The following is a 13,721-nucleotide window of genomic DNA, read 5'->3' on the forward strand; positions in this document are numbered from 1 at the left end:
ATGCAGCTGAGAACATCTGGAGGTACACGCAGTAGTTTTCCTTTACACTTTTATATTTTGAGATGAATAGTTTAAATTGTTGCTAGATAATAATATACAGTACTGTTAAGAGATTTTTATATACGCATTTTGTAAGTCTGCCGTGTAAAATACACTTTTTTTTTGTGTACATTGCATAGATTTGGAATGGGTATCTTGAGAAATATATGCACATCATGAGTTGTTTTTCTTGATGTGACTTTTCAAAAGGCACTCAGATTTAATTTTGACAGCATAATACCTTGGTGAATTAAGAGGTTATTCTGTAAGGGGAAAAGCTAGTTTATATGTGCTGAAAAATTTGTCAACTCTCATGCCAGATCTGAATCATCCATGAAAAATTAAAGTGGGAAATGTTAATGGAGTGTATTTTAATTTTTTTAAAAGACCATGTAAGTAGAAATGGAAATGTTTTTAATTAATATATGTGCAGATGTTTTTACTATAAATTGTTAAAGAAAGGAAGTATTATTTTCTTATGTTTAAATTCATAGGTTGTAAATTCTTCATGTCATGAATTTAGCTTATCCACAGGGAATAATAGTTTTACTAGATTGTGAAAAGTCAAAAGTATTAGTACTTTCTTCAATAATTGGCATATTTTGACAGATCTAGTAACTGAGGAGAGTTATAATCAAAGTGATTTTAACTTATTAGATCAAGTGGAATGAAAAAAGGCTATGGCCCCTTCCCATTGTATTGGGTTTATACAGCATCAGATTAAATATTTAAACACCCATACTCCAGATCATTTTATAGCAACGGACATGTCCCAGAATCTGGAGAAATATGAGAAGCTGTGGAGTTTCAGGTGGACAGGCTATGAATCTTAATTCAGGAATGGATGCATTTGTTTTCGATCTCAGAGTATATATGTAATTTTAAGGGTATTTAAGTTATGTGATCAGATCTTGGGGCAGTTAAATTGTATGCAGTGCAGTATGGGAAGGCTTATGAGTTAGATTTATTATACATGCTGTATTGGGTCTTTACTTTTGACTGAGCAGCTGTTATTTTTCGCCTTGCACTTATTTCAACTGGAATGTACATCATGAAGAATTTGCTTTTTTGCTGTTTACTGTGTACTTGGTCATTATTGGCTTTGTTCCCCATATATATCTTCTCTGTTAATATCTTTAATGTTTTAAATACCGTGATATTGCTAAAGACAATACCATCAGCATTTGTTAAGTGCATTTGTTTTGCATCAATTTAATGTAACCTGTAATGTCTGACGTGCCTTAACACACACACACACATACACATACAACGTTACTATGCTAAGGAAAAAGAAGATTCTTGTGGGCATCATGTAGTTTGGGTATGGAGACAATAAAGCATTTTCCCTTATTATTAATCGAAAATGTATTGCATGAAGTCAAGTCAAGATTCATGATGCTTGTATTTGAACATAGATGATTCTTGGATAACAAAATCGTCTTTTAACCCCTAATCTACTTTTTGTATGACTCTTTAAGATAATTGAAATATCAGCCGTCTATTATCTAGTGGTTGTAGCAGCCTTTGAGAAATTTCCACAGTATTTACTTGATATTTGTGTAATTTGTATTTAATGATCTGCAAAACCCTACTCGTAACTGGTCAGTTGTTCTGTTTCGACGATTACTAAGGCTGTGTTTGGATGATGACATCCTTACTACCTACGAGATTTATGTGAACCCGTTCCCTATATGATAAAAGAGATTATATTACAGTTGTATTTTTTTATGGTTTTGACCTGAAATATGCTCAAGCATTTCTGTAACACAAATATCTCTGAAAATTATTTTTGGATTACCAGTACATTGGCAGTTTAACACAATTTACATTATTACACTTATTGTATAAGGCACCATAGAAAATTAAAGTAAGCTGGTATTCACATTTTTTATTTAACATTTTTTGAAAGACTTCAAGTAACATTTAAAGTAGCTGCTAAGCATGTAATGCTAGTTATTAAATCTCCATTGTTGAGCTAATTTCAGATAACTTGTAACTTGGGAGATGGTGGTAGTGCTATTAATTCACAAGATTTATGAAAGCACTTGGGGAGAAATTCCTCGCTTGTCACATACGATACAAAAGTCCAATAAAAAGAAATAATAGTGTTTACTGTTGTTTTATTTTCATCATAGGTGTAATTCTTATGACAGTTTTCAATCCATTGAGCAAATTCACTCAGACACTCCTTTGACAATTAGGTGAAAAAGTTAAGTATACCTTAGTTTTACCAGACCATAGAGCTGATTAACAGCTCTCCTACAGCTGGCCCGAAGGATTAGACTTATGTTTACGTGGCTAAGAACCAATTGATTACCTAGCAACAGGACCTACAGCTTATTGTGGAATCTGAACCACATTATAGCGAGAAATGAATTTCTGTCACCAGAAATAAATTCCTCTAATTCCTCATTAGCCGGCCGGAGAATCAAACTCGGGCCTAGCGAGTGCTAGCCGACAACTCTGCCAACTAGACTAACGAGAAACTGACGATTAGGTGAGAGGACCAGTTTATGTTATAAGGACCTTATATATATATTTATACACTGAAGTCACATGCATCTACTGTGATTTTTAAGCACATATAATTTATATATATATATATATATATATATATATATATATATATATATATATATATATATATATATATATATATATATATATGTCAAATAATTACAGCAACATTTAATGTTTATATGAAAATGAATATTATTTTCAAACTACATGAAAACCGTTCAGCTGGCTTTGTCATTCAAACTATTTCTTTAACTTTATGATGAACATTTGGTAATAACTCAATGTTTTCAAAATCTTTTGGTGAAAAACCTGACCAGCTTTGAAGAGCAACTTTTTTTTTGATATTATATTATTATTATTATTATTATTATTATTATTATGTATTCAGAAGATGAACCCTATTCATATGGAACAAAGCCAACCTAAGGGGCCACTGACTTGAAATTAGTAGTAAGAAGAGACCAATTATTAAAAAAAATTAACAAATCATCAATAAATAAATAAATAAATAAAATTGTGAGTAAATATTTAAATAAAGGAGAGAAGACTGACTCTTTCAGTACTGTGATTTTTGCTATTTTTCAAAGAACAAAGAGTCTGTCTCCAACCAGTGATCCCCATAGGGGGAGTAGTGCCGTCAGTGCAACTCACGGGGTGCACTGTAGTCATTACTAAAGGTTCTTTGCAGCGTACCTTCGGCCCCTAGCTGGAACCCCTTTCATTCCTTTCACTGTACCTCCATCCATATTCTCTTTCTTCCATCTTGCTATCCGTCCTCTCCAAACGAATGATTCGTAGTGCAACTGCTTTGAGGTTTTCCTCCTGTTACACTTTCGAAACTGTTCACTCTCAATTTTCCTTTCAGTGCTGAATGACCTCATAGGTCCCAGCACTTGGCCTTTGGCCTAAACTCCATTCCATTCCATCCCAGCTAGTGATTTTAGGCTATGGGCAACAATCACGCAAAATAATAATAATGTTCATTGTGTCCTGTAGTTAAAACCTACTTTGTCTAATAATTCCACAATGTATAGCCTAGAGAGAATGGGTCAGGTAGCAATGTGTCTTCCAGCCATGAGTCAGTTTATCCCAGGTGATAACTGGGGTACTGTAATAGGTATGTGGTTAGGATACTCCCTTGCACTCGGCAGCCAATCAAAATCGTCCTTCCTTCCATCTTCTAGTCTTATTGGCTGAGATTTCGAAGTGTGTGTTGAAAGCAGATAGCCACAGGTTGACTATAAGAGGAAGTTTGGACCATTTCTCGAACAGTATGCCTTGAGAGGTGAAACTGTAAGGACCCATAGTGAAGTTGGAGCTTTACTTTGACAGAGAGGTAAGACAAACTTTTTTTTTTCCAAGGTTTAATTTTCTGTTTTAGAAACTACATGATCATGAACACCATTGGTTCAATGATAATAATAATAATATAAGGACGTTTTGGGTATCAGGTGGGAATTTACTATAAAGTGATAATAATTTTTGGATGCTTTGAAATTTGAATCTAAGGTGGCAACTCTCTCTCTCTCTCTCTCTCTCTTCAAAATTCCAATCCTGCTGAAGGCTTCGAAGGAAATCCTTCCTCGTGGGCTGCTGTGTGTAACCATGCTTCTTACGAGAGAGAGAGAGAGATTTCTGAAGTGTTTTGCTTTGGGGGCGTGAGAATTACCTTGTCAAGGTCCTGTTGATTTTAGTTAAGGCACAGTGACATACATTTTGATAGAGCATACGAGTATTGAATGCACACTTTCTTTATTACCATCCCAGCCACTTCCCACGCCAATCGACTGACAGCTAGAGTGCATAATCCCCAGATTGGGTCAACAGAGAACTTTCAAATTTTCAACAACTACGCCCATGCTGTTCTATTCCTTGCTAAGTTCATGAATTGAATTACACATTGCTCTGCTTGTGAGCCGAGTGGCATGGTCAAATACAGAACAGGTAATCGAGAATTGTCAGAACAGTAGGAAATTGAACTTACAAAGTCACTAAAATTTAATATGGATAAAGAAAAACTCTTTCAACTCTGGGTATGTCCTATATGTGACTAATTAGTTTCTGACTTTTTATGCTTTAATCACGCTTTCATACACACACACACACACACACACACACACACACACACACACACAGAGAGAGAGAGAGAGAGAGAGAGAGAAGGATCAGGTATATAAAGTCAGATGTTCACGCTCATCTTGATAGACAACTGAGATGCTGACCAGGTGCAACGTTGCTTCATTTTATTGATCCTATTTAAGTGTGAATATAGGCATGTACGCGTATCTATTTATTAGAATATCACTCCATTTAATTTCATTTTTTAGAAATAATAGTTAATGTATTGACTTGCTAAAGTTTATTAATTTGAAAAAGTTAAAAGTTCGCGTAATTCGTCTGCTCTGTTTATGTTGCCAAAACATTTAAGGCAGGAATCCTCTTAGAGTACACATTTTTTCAATTAAATTCAAAATTATTGGCTATAAAATTAATAAATTTAAAATTTAATATATACACGTATTTTTTAAAAATTAATATATAAGTCTAAAACTTATTTTCAAGTAAAAATGACAATAGTCATATTTTCTAAGAATTCACTGCTGATAAAAAAGAGTAGACGAAGTTTTTGCAGGGAAACAGGTCTAAAGTAAACATAGATACACAAATTATATGAAACCATTAAAAAGATATGAATTAAACAATTTTTATTTTATTACTCCAAGTTCATCATATTTAGATTTTAAGATGTTTAAGCTTGGGAGATTATACTTAAATATTATCGTCATCAAAAGTGCTCAAGTTAAGAATTTTGAAAAGTTTCCAGTGATCATTTTGCATAATAATTTTTATAAGTAATTTTCGCAATTCTTTTAGCATAATAATTACCTAATTAGTCACTATTTTGTTCATAATTAATATTGTACATTGAAAAGAGAGAAGTTTCACATAGTACTAAAGAAATCTTAGACTCTGTTTCAAGCACTTGCAAGATATTGCCAGTTTCTGTGTATCTCATTATTTTACTTAAGACTACAAAACATCTGGTCCAGGCTGATATATGCGATTATAGATATAATTATTTATCTATTTAATATAAATTTAATCCAAATTCACTTCAATTTCTAAGTGACGATTTCAATGTTATTGTTTTTACTTTTTAGTTCCGTTTCCCACTCTAAACAATGTCTGCCCCGTGCTTTACAAGATGACATAAAGAAAGGTCCATAAAAAGTGTTACATTTCTCGTAAAATCTACCTTATAAGGAGTTTATATTTATAAGTACTGATTTAAATCTAATATAGTATCTCCATATTGTCTTTTTAACGGACTTTTAATACTTTCTTAGGTTTTACTCATAGTCTCATGTCAACTTAGATCATTCGTTTAGTGTTTCTTTTACCAAACATTGATGGCAAAATACCTTTAAGGATAATTATTCTTAAGTCATACATATCATTAATACTTGTTAATGATACTAAGTATTAAAGTAATTTAATTCAAATTTTATATTTAATTCATAAAAATAATATCAAAATTTCTATACGAAGTATTATCAAGCGTAGACAGTAGTTACATATTGCAAGGCGCCCGAATTACAAAAGTTTCCACATAACGTTTTTATTTCGATTTATTCTAGCAATTCTTGTGGTAACTATGAGTAAAATTTTAGATTAGAGAAAATATAAAGGAATTTTTTATTTACATCTTTTAACAGAGTGATAATATTTCTCATATTTTACGTAATATCAAAGGTTAAATCTTCGAGTAAACAAAAATAGTTTTCAGCTGCTACTTTTTATCTTATTTTATAGTAACTTTCTCTGTCAATAGATGTCTATAGCGTCGTAGCCCCGACTTGTCAAGAATCTGAAATTGTTATACAAATAATTCATTAATCCATATAAATTACCGAAAAACTAACAAATTTCTGTTTTGGTTATGAATTTAAAACATAGTATAGGTGAAACTGAGCATTTTATGTATGCATAATTCTAGCAAATTCTAATATCTTTTTTATGAATATTTGAATCATATATTTATTCATGCAATGCACAGTTCATTATAGAGGGGACTTCACTTAAAATCTCGTTCTGTAAATACATCTAATCGAAGCTATGAATCGTAAATAATGACAAAAGACATCTGTGGTATTTACGACGGTTTCCTATATCAACAGGTGTTTCAAATATACTAAAAACATTCAAGAAATTGTGTGAAATAGTGTTAAAGGCCACTGGGATAGTTGATATATCAGCTGTTCACAATGTTACAATATTAAGATATCTTGTGCTCTATGTATGTTGTGCATCATATCTTTGTATCAATTGTAAATGTTCAAAAAAGAAGAAGAAGCGCCTTCTGCTTCACACTTTGTAAACATTGACCTTGGGCGCACTGAGTACATCCTTTTCTTATATTCCTTTAAGTATCATCACAATAGCAGAAGGGTTTTCAGTTACAGTTGGGATAGTGTCATTTGCGGAACAGTTGCCTTCGTCTGCCACATAATTCCGTTGCGTAAGTTATTATTAATCTACATCATACTTAACGCAAGTCTCGCCCCGATGCATTACAAGTTTATTTATTAATATATCTGGTAGATTAAAGCGGTACGTAAATGTGACATGCAAAAATGTGTATTATAGACAGACCAGTCTCGCCTAAACTGACGACTTATAACTTGCAATTAAGTGTTTGCTTATAGGCTACCGAAGCCCACCCATCAAGCATCAAGTTAAGTTCACAGCACAATTACATGTTATAAGTGTCATGATAAGATTCATAGTGGAATTCTGGATTGGTCTTGGGTAGCATAGTCTGTAGCCTGTAGCCTAAGGTTCACAGGTAAGAGGCATAGGCTGAATGTATTACCATTCTTAGGTTAAGCTTCGGTACCGATGCTAGGTACGTAAATAGTTAACATGGAGAATATTATCAGCCTTAGGAATTTAGCAGGACAAAAGAATTCTCAGGAGACAGACGAAAGTTCAGAGAGTCTCTCTGTACTGGTGTTGGTGAAGGGAAGGTATGTTAAGTGGCATAAGCTTTGTGCATACCAAGGAGGTCATAATTCGCAAAAGCCTTGATCAGTTCTGAAAAATGTTAATGGCGAGACTACAATTCTTTTTATTAGAGAGTATCGAGTGAAGAGTGGCCTGTAAATTTTAACAATCTGGTTAATGGGAGTGTCCTTTTGTGGTTTTATAGCTCTTAAGGGCAGTCATTTCCTCCAGCCGACACATATTTCGAGCTAGCTTGTTTTCAGTGATTATAAAAAAATAGAAAGTAAAGAAGTGCCTTTAGTCGTATAGTGCATTGCATACCCAAGTCATTTTTTAAGTCTTGAGAATTTGCCCTCAGTTTTAGGAATCATTGTATTATCTGTCATTCATCATTATCCGTCCGTGCAATTCATGATTTATTCATTCTTATCGATTGAATACTCTGTTCATTGACGATAAGTCAGTTGTCATATATGTAAATATATATATATATATATATATATATATATATATATATATATATATATATATATATATATATATACATACACTGTGTATATAGATTATAAGATTGATATTTTGAGTCATAATCATTATCCATTATAAAAGTAGTAAACACAAGTATTAAATCTGAGCATAATTATATTGGCTGAATGAAAAAAAAAAAGTAAAGCTGTAGCGGATATGAAAGGCAGTAATCTTTATATACTGTGCAACTATAATAACTTTAAGCATGATGGAAGTAATCTATTGATTGAATTGACTTTCCAAACCGAGACTGCACCTTGTTCAGAGCAACCAATAGTTAGAAAAAAAAGTAATCAGGAATGCTTGTTATGTGTTGCTCCCAGAGAGAGAGAGAGAGAGAGAGAGAGAGAGAGAGAGGCTTCGACTTCCATATGCCGCTGTCGTTCATATCAAGACAACTTCATGTCAGGAGAAAATAGTATACCATGAGATCAATCTATTATTTAATATCATTAATGGAAGACTCAGAATATGCTTGTCCCGAGAACACTGCTGCTCATATGGACTTGGTAACACTGCCAGTCGAGAGCGCTGGCAATGTTGCGTCACAGATTGGGGATATTGCGTGAGTGTTGCCCCGGTGAAGTTGCTCCTGGAACAAGGGGATATTGGGTCCCTCCTGGGGAGGGGGGTTACACACGGGGGGAAGAAATAATGACCATGATGGGAGGGAGAGAGGGTAAAAAAAAAAAAGGAGCATGACAAGACCAAGCCCAGGGCGAGGAAAAGAATGAAAGTGAAGATACGGATGAAGGTATCGGTGTTGTTAATCACACTAGAAGTAGGAAGTTCGGTCTTGGAAAGGGATAACGAGACTGAGATATCTTAAGCAGTCTAATATACGATTAGAAGTGCTCATACATAACATTTTCCCTTAAAAAATATCGTCCCTTTAACGCATAGAGTTCATGTAAAATAACTCCCAAGTAGCATTTATTCCCCGCAAGAAATGAGGATCATTTGTCAGAATACCTGACGAAGAAACTCGAAACTGATCGCTACGTAAACGGGAAAGAAAATGGTCAAGAAAGCGTCATGATACGAGGGAAGGTTGGGGTGTGTGCTGGCCGTAGGGTACTGGTAGAGGAGTTGTAAGGGGGTAGGGGGATTAGAGAGGAATCCCAAAACTAGCATGAAGAAGGCGAAGAAAGCAGAGGAAGAAGACGACGAACTCGTCTGAAGGGAGGGAGCAGTGTGTGTACGTCTGAGGTCGAGAAACGCGGTCGTCGACATAGGAAGGTCGAAACTTTCTTTTCAATGTGACCTAAAACCTCGGGTGTTTTCTGCGTGTTTTTAAAGACATAACAAACGAATAAATGGTTTTCATATGTTTGTAATTTATACAGAAATAAAAGGTATGGATTCCAGTGCCTTATCGACTAGGAAAAGTAAATTATAGTCGTGAGTGTTCGCCGTTAGACGAGCGTTAGTTACCTCTGATGTGGCTCGCCGCAAAGTATTCCATGAGCGCTGTGTAAATATGGCTTTACGTCCGAAAAATAAGGTCACCTGTGAAGGTGAAAAAATGTTAGGCCTATATCTTTCGTCCACGATTGAAAATGTACAATATTGTTTGTGAAGCACTTCGTTAATTCCGATAAAGAAACGGGACCATCACGATAAGTGAAATGTGTAATTACTCTGAATAAGACATGTAATTAGTAAAGAGTGAATTTCTCCAAGAAATTGTAATGACTTTAGTGAATATTTTCAATCTCAAATTCATTTTCATTCATGCAGAATTGACATTACCATAGTAAAAGATTTCTAAGAAATGTTTAAAATATATTTATAGCAGAGACAACCGCGTCAGTCTTTTCGTTTGTTTGTTTGTCAGAAAAGCTGTGCTCGAAAACATGGCCCATTTCAGGGCTCCGTGACCTTGGAAGCTCTAGACTTATGTTCCCTGACTCCCAAATAAAAAGATCCACTCGAATGTCCTTGGTCTCAGCACGACACGGGAGCAAAGGGCACCACTGCAACCACAATAGATTCGTCCGTTTCTCCCACGAACCTTAGATCCATTTCCTTGCATAAATGACCGTGGGTCACCTTCCCTCTTTGGAGGAGGGCAGGGGGAGGGCGAAGTCATTGATCATTTTGAGTGCAGTAGAGGTATGGATCTCTGTCGTATGAATTCCCCAAAGAGGAGTTATAATATAGATGTATTCTTGGAAACCTTTATTAGCTGTTCAGATGTCTGGTTATATCTAATTAAAGGATAATTGTACACAGGTTGGTTAACTTTATGTATTTTACGTGGAATTGCTCGCAAAAACATACCAGTATCAACCATTTCTGGAAAAAAAAAAACCCATGTAGTAAGGGGAAAAGCTCATTAGTTCAACGCTTTCCTCATGACAGTTGCTTAACCATGTCAAAACGTCTCGTCGAAAATCAGCAGACTGCTTTAAAATTTAATATAACGGTCCAAAATGCACGGCAAATCAGGCAACAGATCATAGTGACATAAGAAAAGTTGCTGTCACACCAAAAGCTGAGCAAACAGTAGGCCTACACATGACGAACCCACAACTAACTGAAGAAGAAAGGGCGAAACATGGAAGGACTCTTCCTCCCACCTCACAGAGAAGGACGCCCAATACCTCTCCGGGAGAACCCCTTTAATGATTAAGATGTGGAGCAAAAAGCCAGGTGAAAACGCCGTCGAGGGTTACAACAGCCTACGGGACACTCACTTGGCCCACTACTTTTCCAGGCAAGATGTACTACGACACTTGGTGCATATGGGGCTGGTAAGTCTCAAGTTTTGGACTTCCTCGGTTTATATTTTGACTCTCTCTCTCTCTCTCTCTCTCTCTCTCTCTCTCACACACACACACACACACACACACACACACACACACACACACACACACACACACACACACACACACACACACACACACACACACAGCCTGATAGCTCCAGCTCTTTGTCGGCCAGGCTATTTGGGATAAGGTTTCATAGTCTCATTCCCATCTCCACCCTGGCTGTGACCCACGATGGTTGGCTAACTGATTAATTACGATGTATGTAATTCACTGCTTATGTCAACAGGGGTAAAAAAATGTGATTCGAGTCCAAAATCTCCCGTTAACAAGTCTTTATTTAGTGCATGATTTAGTTTCCGTTCACGGAACGAAGATGTAAATCCGAGAGATTATATTTTTTGTTTTTATGGGAGAATTATTGACGAAGATAAATCTGAGAGATTAACGGTGTTTTTACTAGGATATTGACGAAGACCCCCCTTGCCAACATGCACCGGCTAAACACAAACAACAGAAATAGAATGACCGCATGGCAAGGATACAACTGGTTAGTCCCAGGCTAATCGATATGGTTACTTCAGGTCTTGTTTTTTTTCTTTTTCGTTATTAATCCCGCGTTGTGGTTTCCATTCTTTTCTCCTTCCAGGTAATATTGACCTTTTGCCTGTCTGAATTCTTATTTTATTTTCCCCCTTTTTTTAGTCTGTTTTTGAAAGATCCTTTCATCGTAATATACAACTTTCTTTTATTGATTTACACGTGGGCGAATGAGTCTAACATTCACCACAACATGTCCTGTTTTTAGGTCATGTTATTCATTTGGGTGAATAATTAATTCATTTTGCCTCGCTGAGTAAATAATTCGGTTTCCAATAAAGGTACTGTTGTTTATATAGTCTAGGAAGCACTGAGCTGAGGTTATATTGGGCTATGAGTTATCCTTCATGTTTTCGGAATATATATAGGTCTATGTGTATATATATAATTCTCTCTCTCTCTCTCTCTCTCTCTCTCTCTCTCTCTCTCTCTCTCTCTCTCTCTCTCTCTCTCTCTCCAACTGTTCACTGGACTGCAATTCTGCATATCTTGCCGACATCAATAGGCCTATGTGTATATATAATTTTCCCCTCTCTCTCTCTCTCTCTCTCTCTCTCTCTCTCTCTCTCTCTCTCTCTCTCTCTCTCTCTCTCTCTCTCTCCAACTGTTCACCAAGACTGCAATTCTGCACACCATGCCGACATCAATAGGCCTATGTGTATATATAATTTTCTCTCTCTCTCTCTCTCTCTCTCTCTCTCTCTCTCTCTCTCTCTCTCTCTCTCTCTCTCACAACTATCCTCGACTGCAACTTTGCATTTCTTGTCAATATCTGTAGGCCTATATATATAAAATTTTCCTCTCTCTCTCTCTCTCTCTCTCTCTCTCTCTCTCTCTCTCTCTCTCTCTCTCTCTCTCTCCACGACTGCAGATCTGCATTTCTGGTCTACATCCTCCGTCATACTCGTCTGGTTCGTCACGCAACGGAATAACATGAGATCCACCTGGATTTTCCTTTGATGGTCCCGGAAAAAAAAAATCTCCGTTGATGTCGACATTTTACTTTTGTCTGTTTGTTTGTCGTCTCTATATATAGTCTAGGTATTCGCGTGTTTAGTTATTCCCTGGTCACAACAGTTTCAGATATATAAGTGCTGAGGAGTTAGGACTACTGAGGACTACTGATTTAGTGTGTTCGTACACACGCACACACACACGCACATATATGTATATATTTATGTATATATGTATATATATATATATATATATATATATATATATATATATATATATATATATATATATAAAATTATACTGAGTATCAGGGCAGGAACAAACATGGCGACGTACTAGTTATCTAAAAAAAAAAAAAACTTCACACATACGTAAAGGTACATTCAAGACTGACAAAGTTACACAGAAAATTAAAAGCGCATATGTTGATTAAAAGTTCAGATAAAAATACGAAAAAAAAGAAAGCTAAAAAAAATTACAAAGTTAAGAAATATTTGAGGGGCATTCCGCTCATCATATATATACAGTATATATATATATATATATGCATACACGTTATGACAGGTTCAGGGATATCCACATTGATCGTAAGATTTAGAGCTGAGTAATTTCACTTAGAATATGAGAATGTCATTCCACGATGTAAAAAAAAAAAAAAAAAAAATATGAGGGGAGTGACGATGAGAGAGGTGAATTTAACTTCAGTTAAAATTCTTTCTACCACTACTTACCAAACCATCCGTTTTTACTTTTTAAGTTTTCTGTAAAAGAAAATTATTGAGCCGGCTTTGTCTCTCCGTCCGCGCTTTTTCTGTCCGCCCTCAGATCTTAAAAACTATTGAGGCTAGAGGGCTGCAAATTGGTATGTGGACCATCCACCCTCCAGTCATCAAACATACCAAATTGCAGCCCTCTAACCTCAAAAGTTTTTATTTTATTTAATGTTAAATTTAGCCATAATCATGCATCTGGCAACGATATATGCCAGGCCACCACCAGGCCGTGGTTAAAGTTTCATGGGCCGCGGCTCATACAGCATTAGACCGAGACCACTGAAAGATAGATCTATTTTCGGTGGCCTTGATTATGCGATGTACAGAAAACGCGATTGCGCAGAGGAAACTTTGGCGAATTTTTTACTTGCTATTTCTTTGTAAGCACTCTGTCATTACTTTTTAATGCAGCTTAAGAGGACCCTAATGAAAGTCGGAATTTCATGTAGTTATATTTAGTTATTTAAATTTCGTTTTCTGCTGTGGATTTTTTCTTCACCACACAATTCTTCGAAAGTAGTCCAATAATAAT

At 35.6% G+C, this 13,721-nt stretch overlaps 1 protein-coding gene across 2 annotated transcripts in view; it reads left to right on the forward strand.

Moving 5' to 3' along the window:
- Positions 1 to 10,136: 10,136 nt before the first annotated feature.
- The window catches only part of LOC136844428 (glutamate-rich protein 3-like), a 13,700-nt gene continuing 10,115 nt past the window's right edge, over positions 10,137 to 13,721 (forward strand). The window contains exon 1 of one of the 2 annotated variants that reach the window (XM_067113653.1): positions 10,137 to 10,847. In XM_067113653.1, the coding sequence (XP_066969754.1) occupies positions 10,719 to 10,847 (129 nt within the window). In that variant the 5' untranslated portion in view covers positions 10,137 to 10,718. The remainder of the gene's footprint in view (positions 10,848 to 13,721) is intronic. The other variant, XM_067113642.1, reaches the window with a different exon arrangement.

This window comes from Macrobrachium rosenbergii, chromosome 2 (assembly GCF_040412425.1).
Source record: "Macrobrachium rosenbergii isolate ZJJX-2024 chromosome 2, ASM4041242v1, whole genome shotgun sequence".
Taxonomy (NCBI): Eukaryota; Metazoa; Arthropoda; class Malacostraca; order Decapoda; family Palaemonidae; genus Macrobrachium; species Macrobrachium rosenbergii.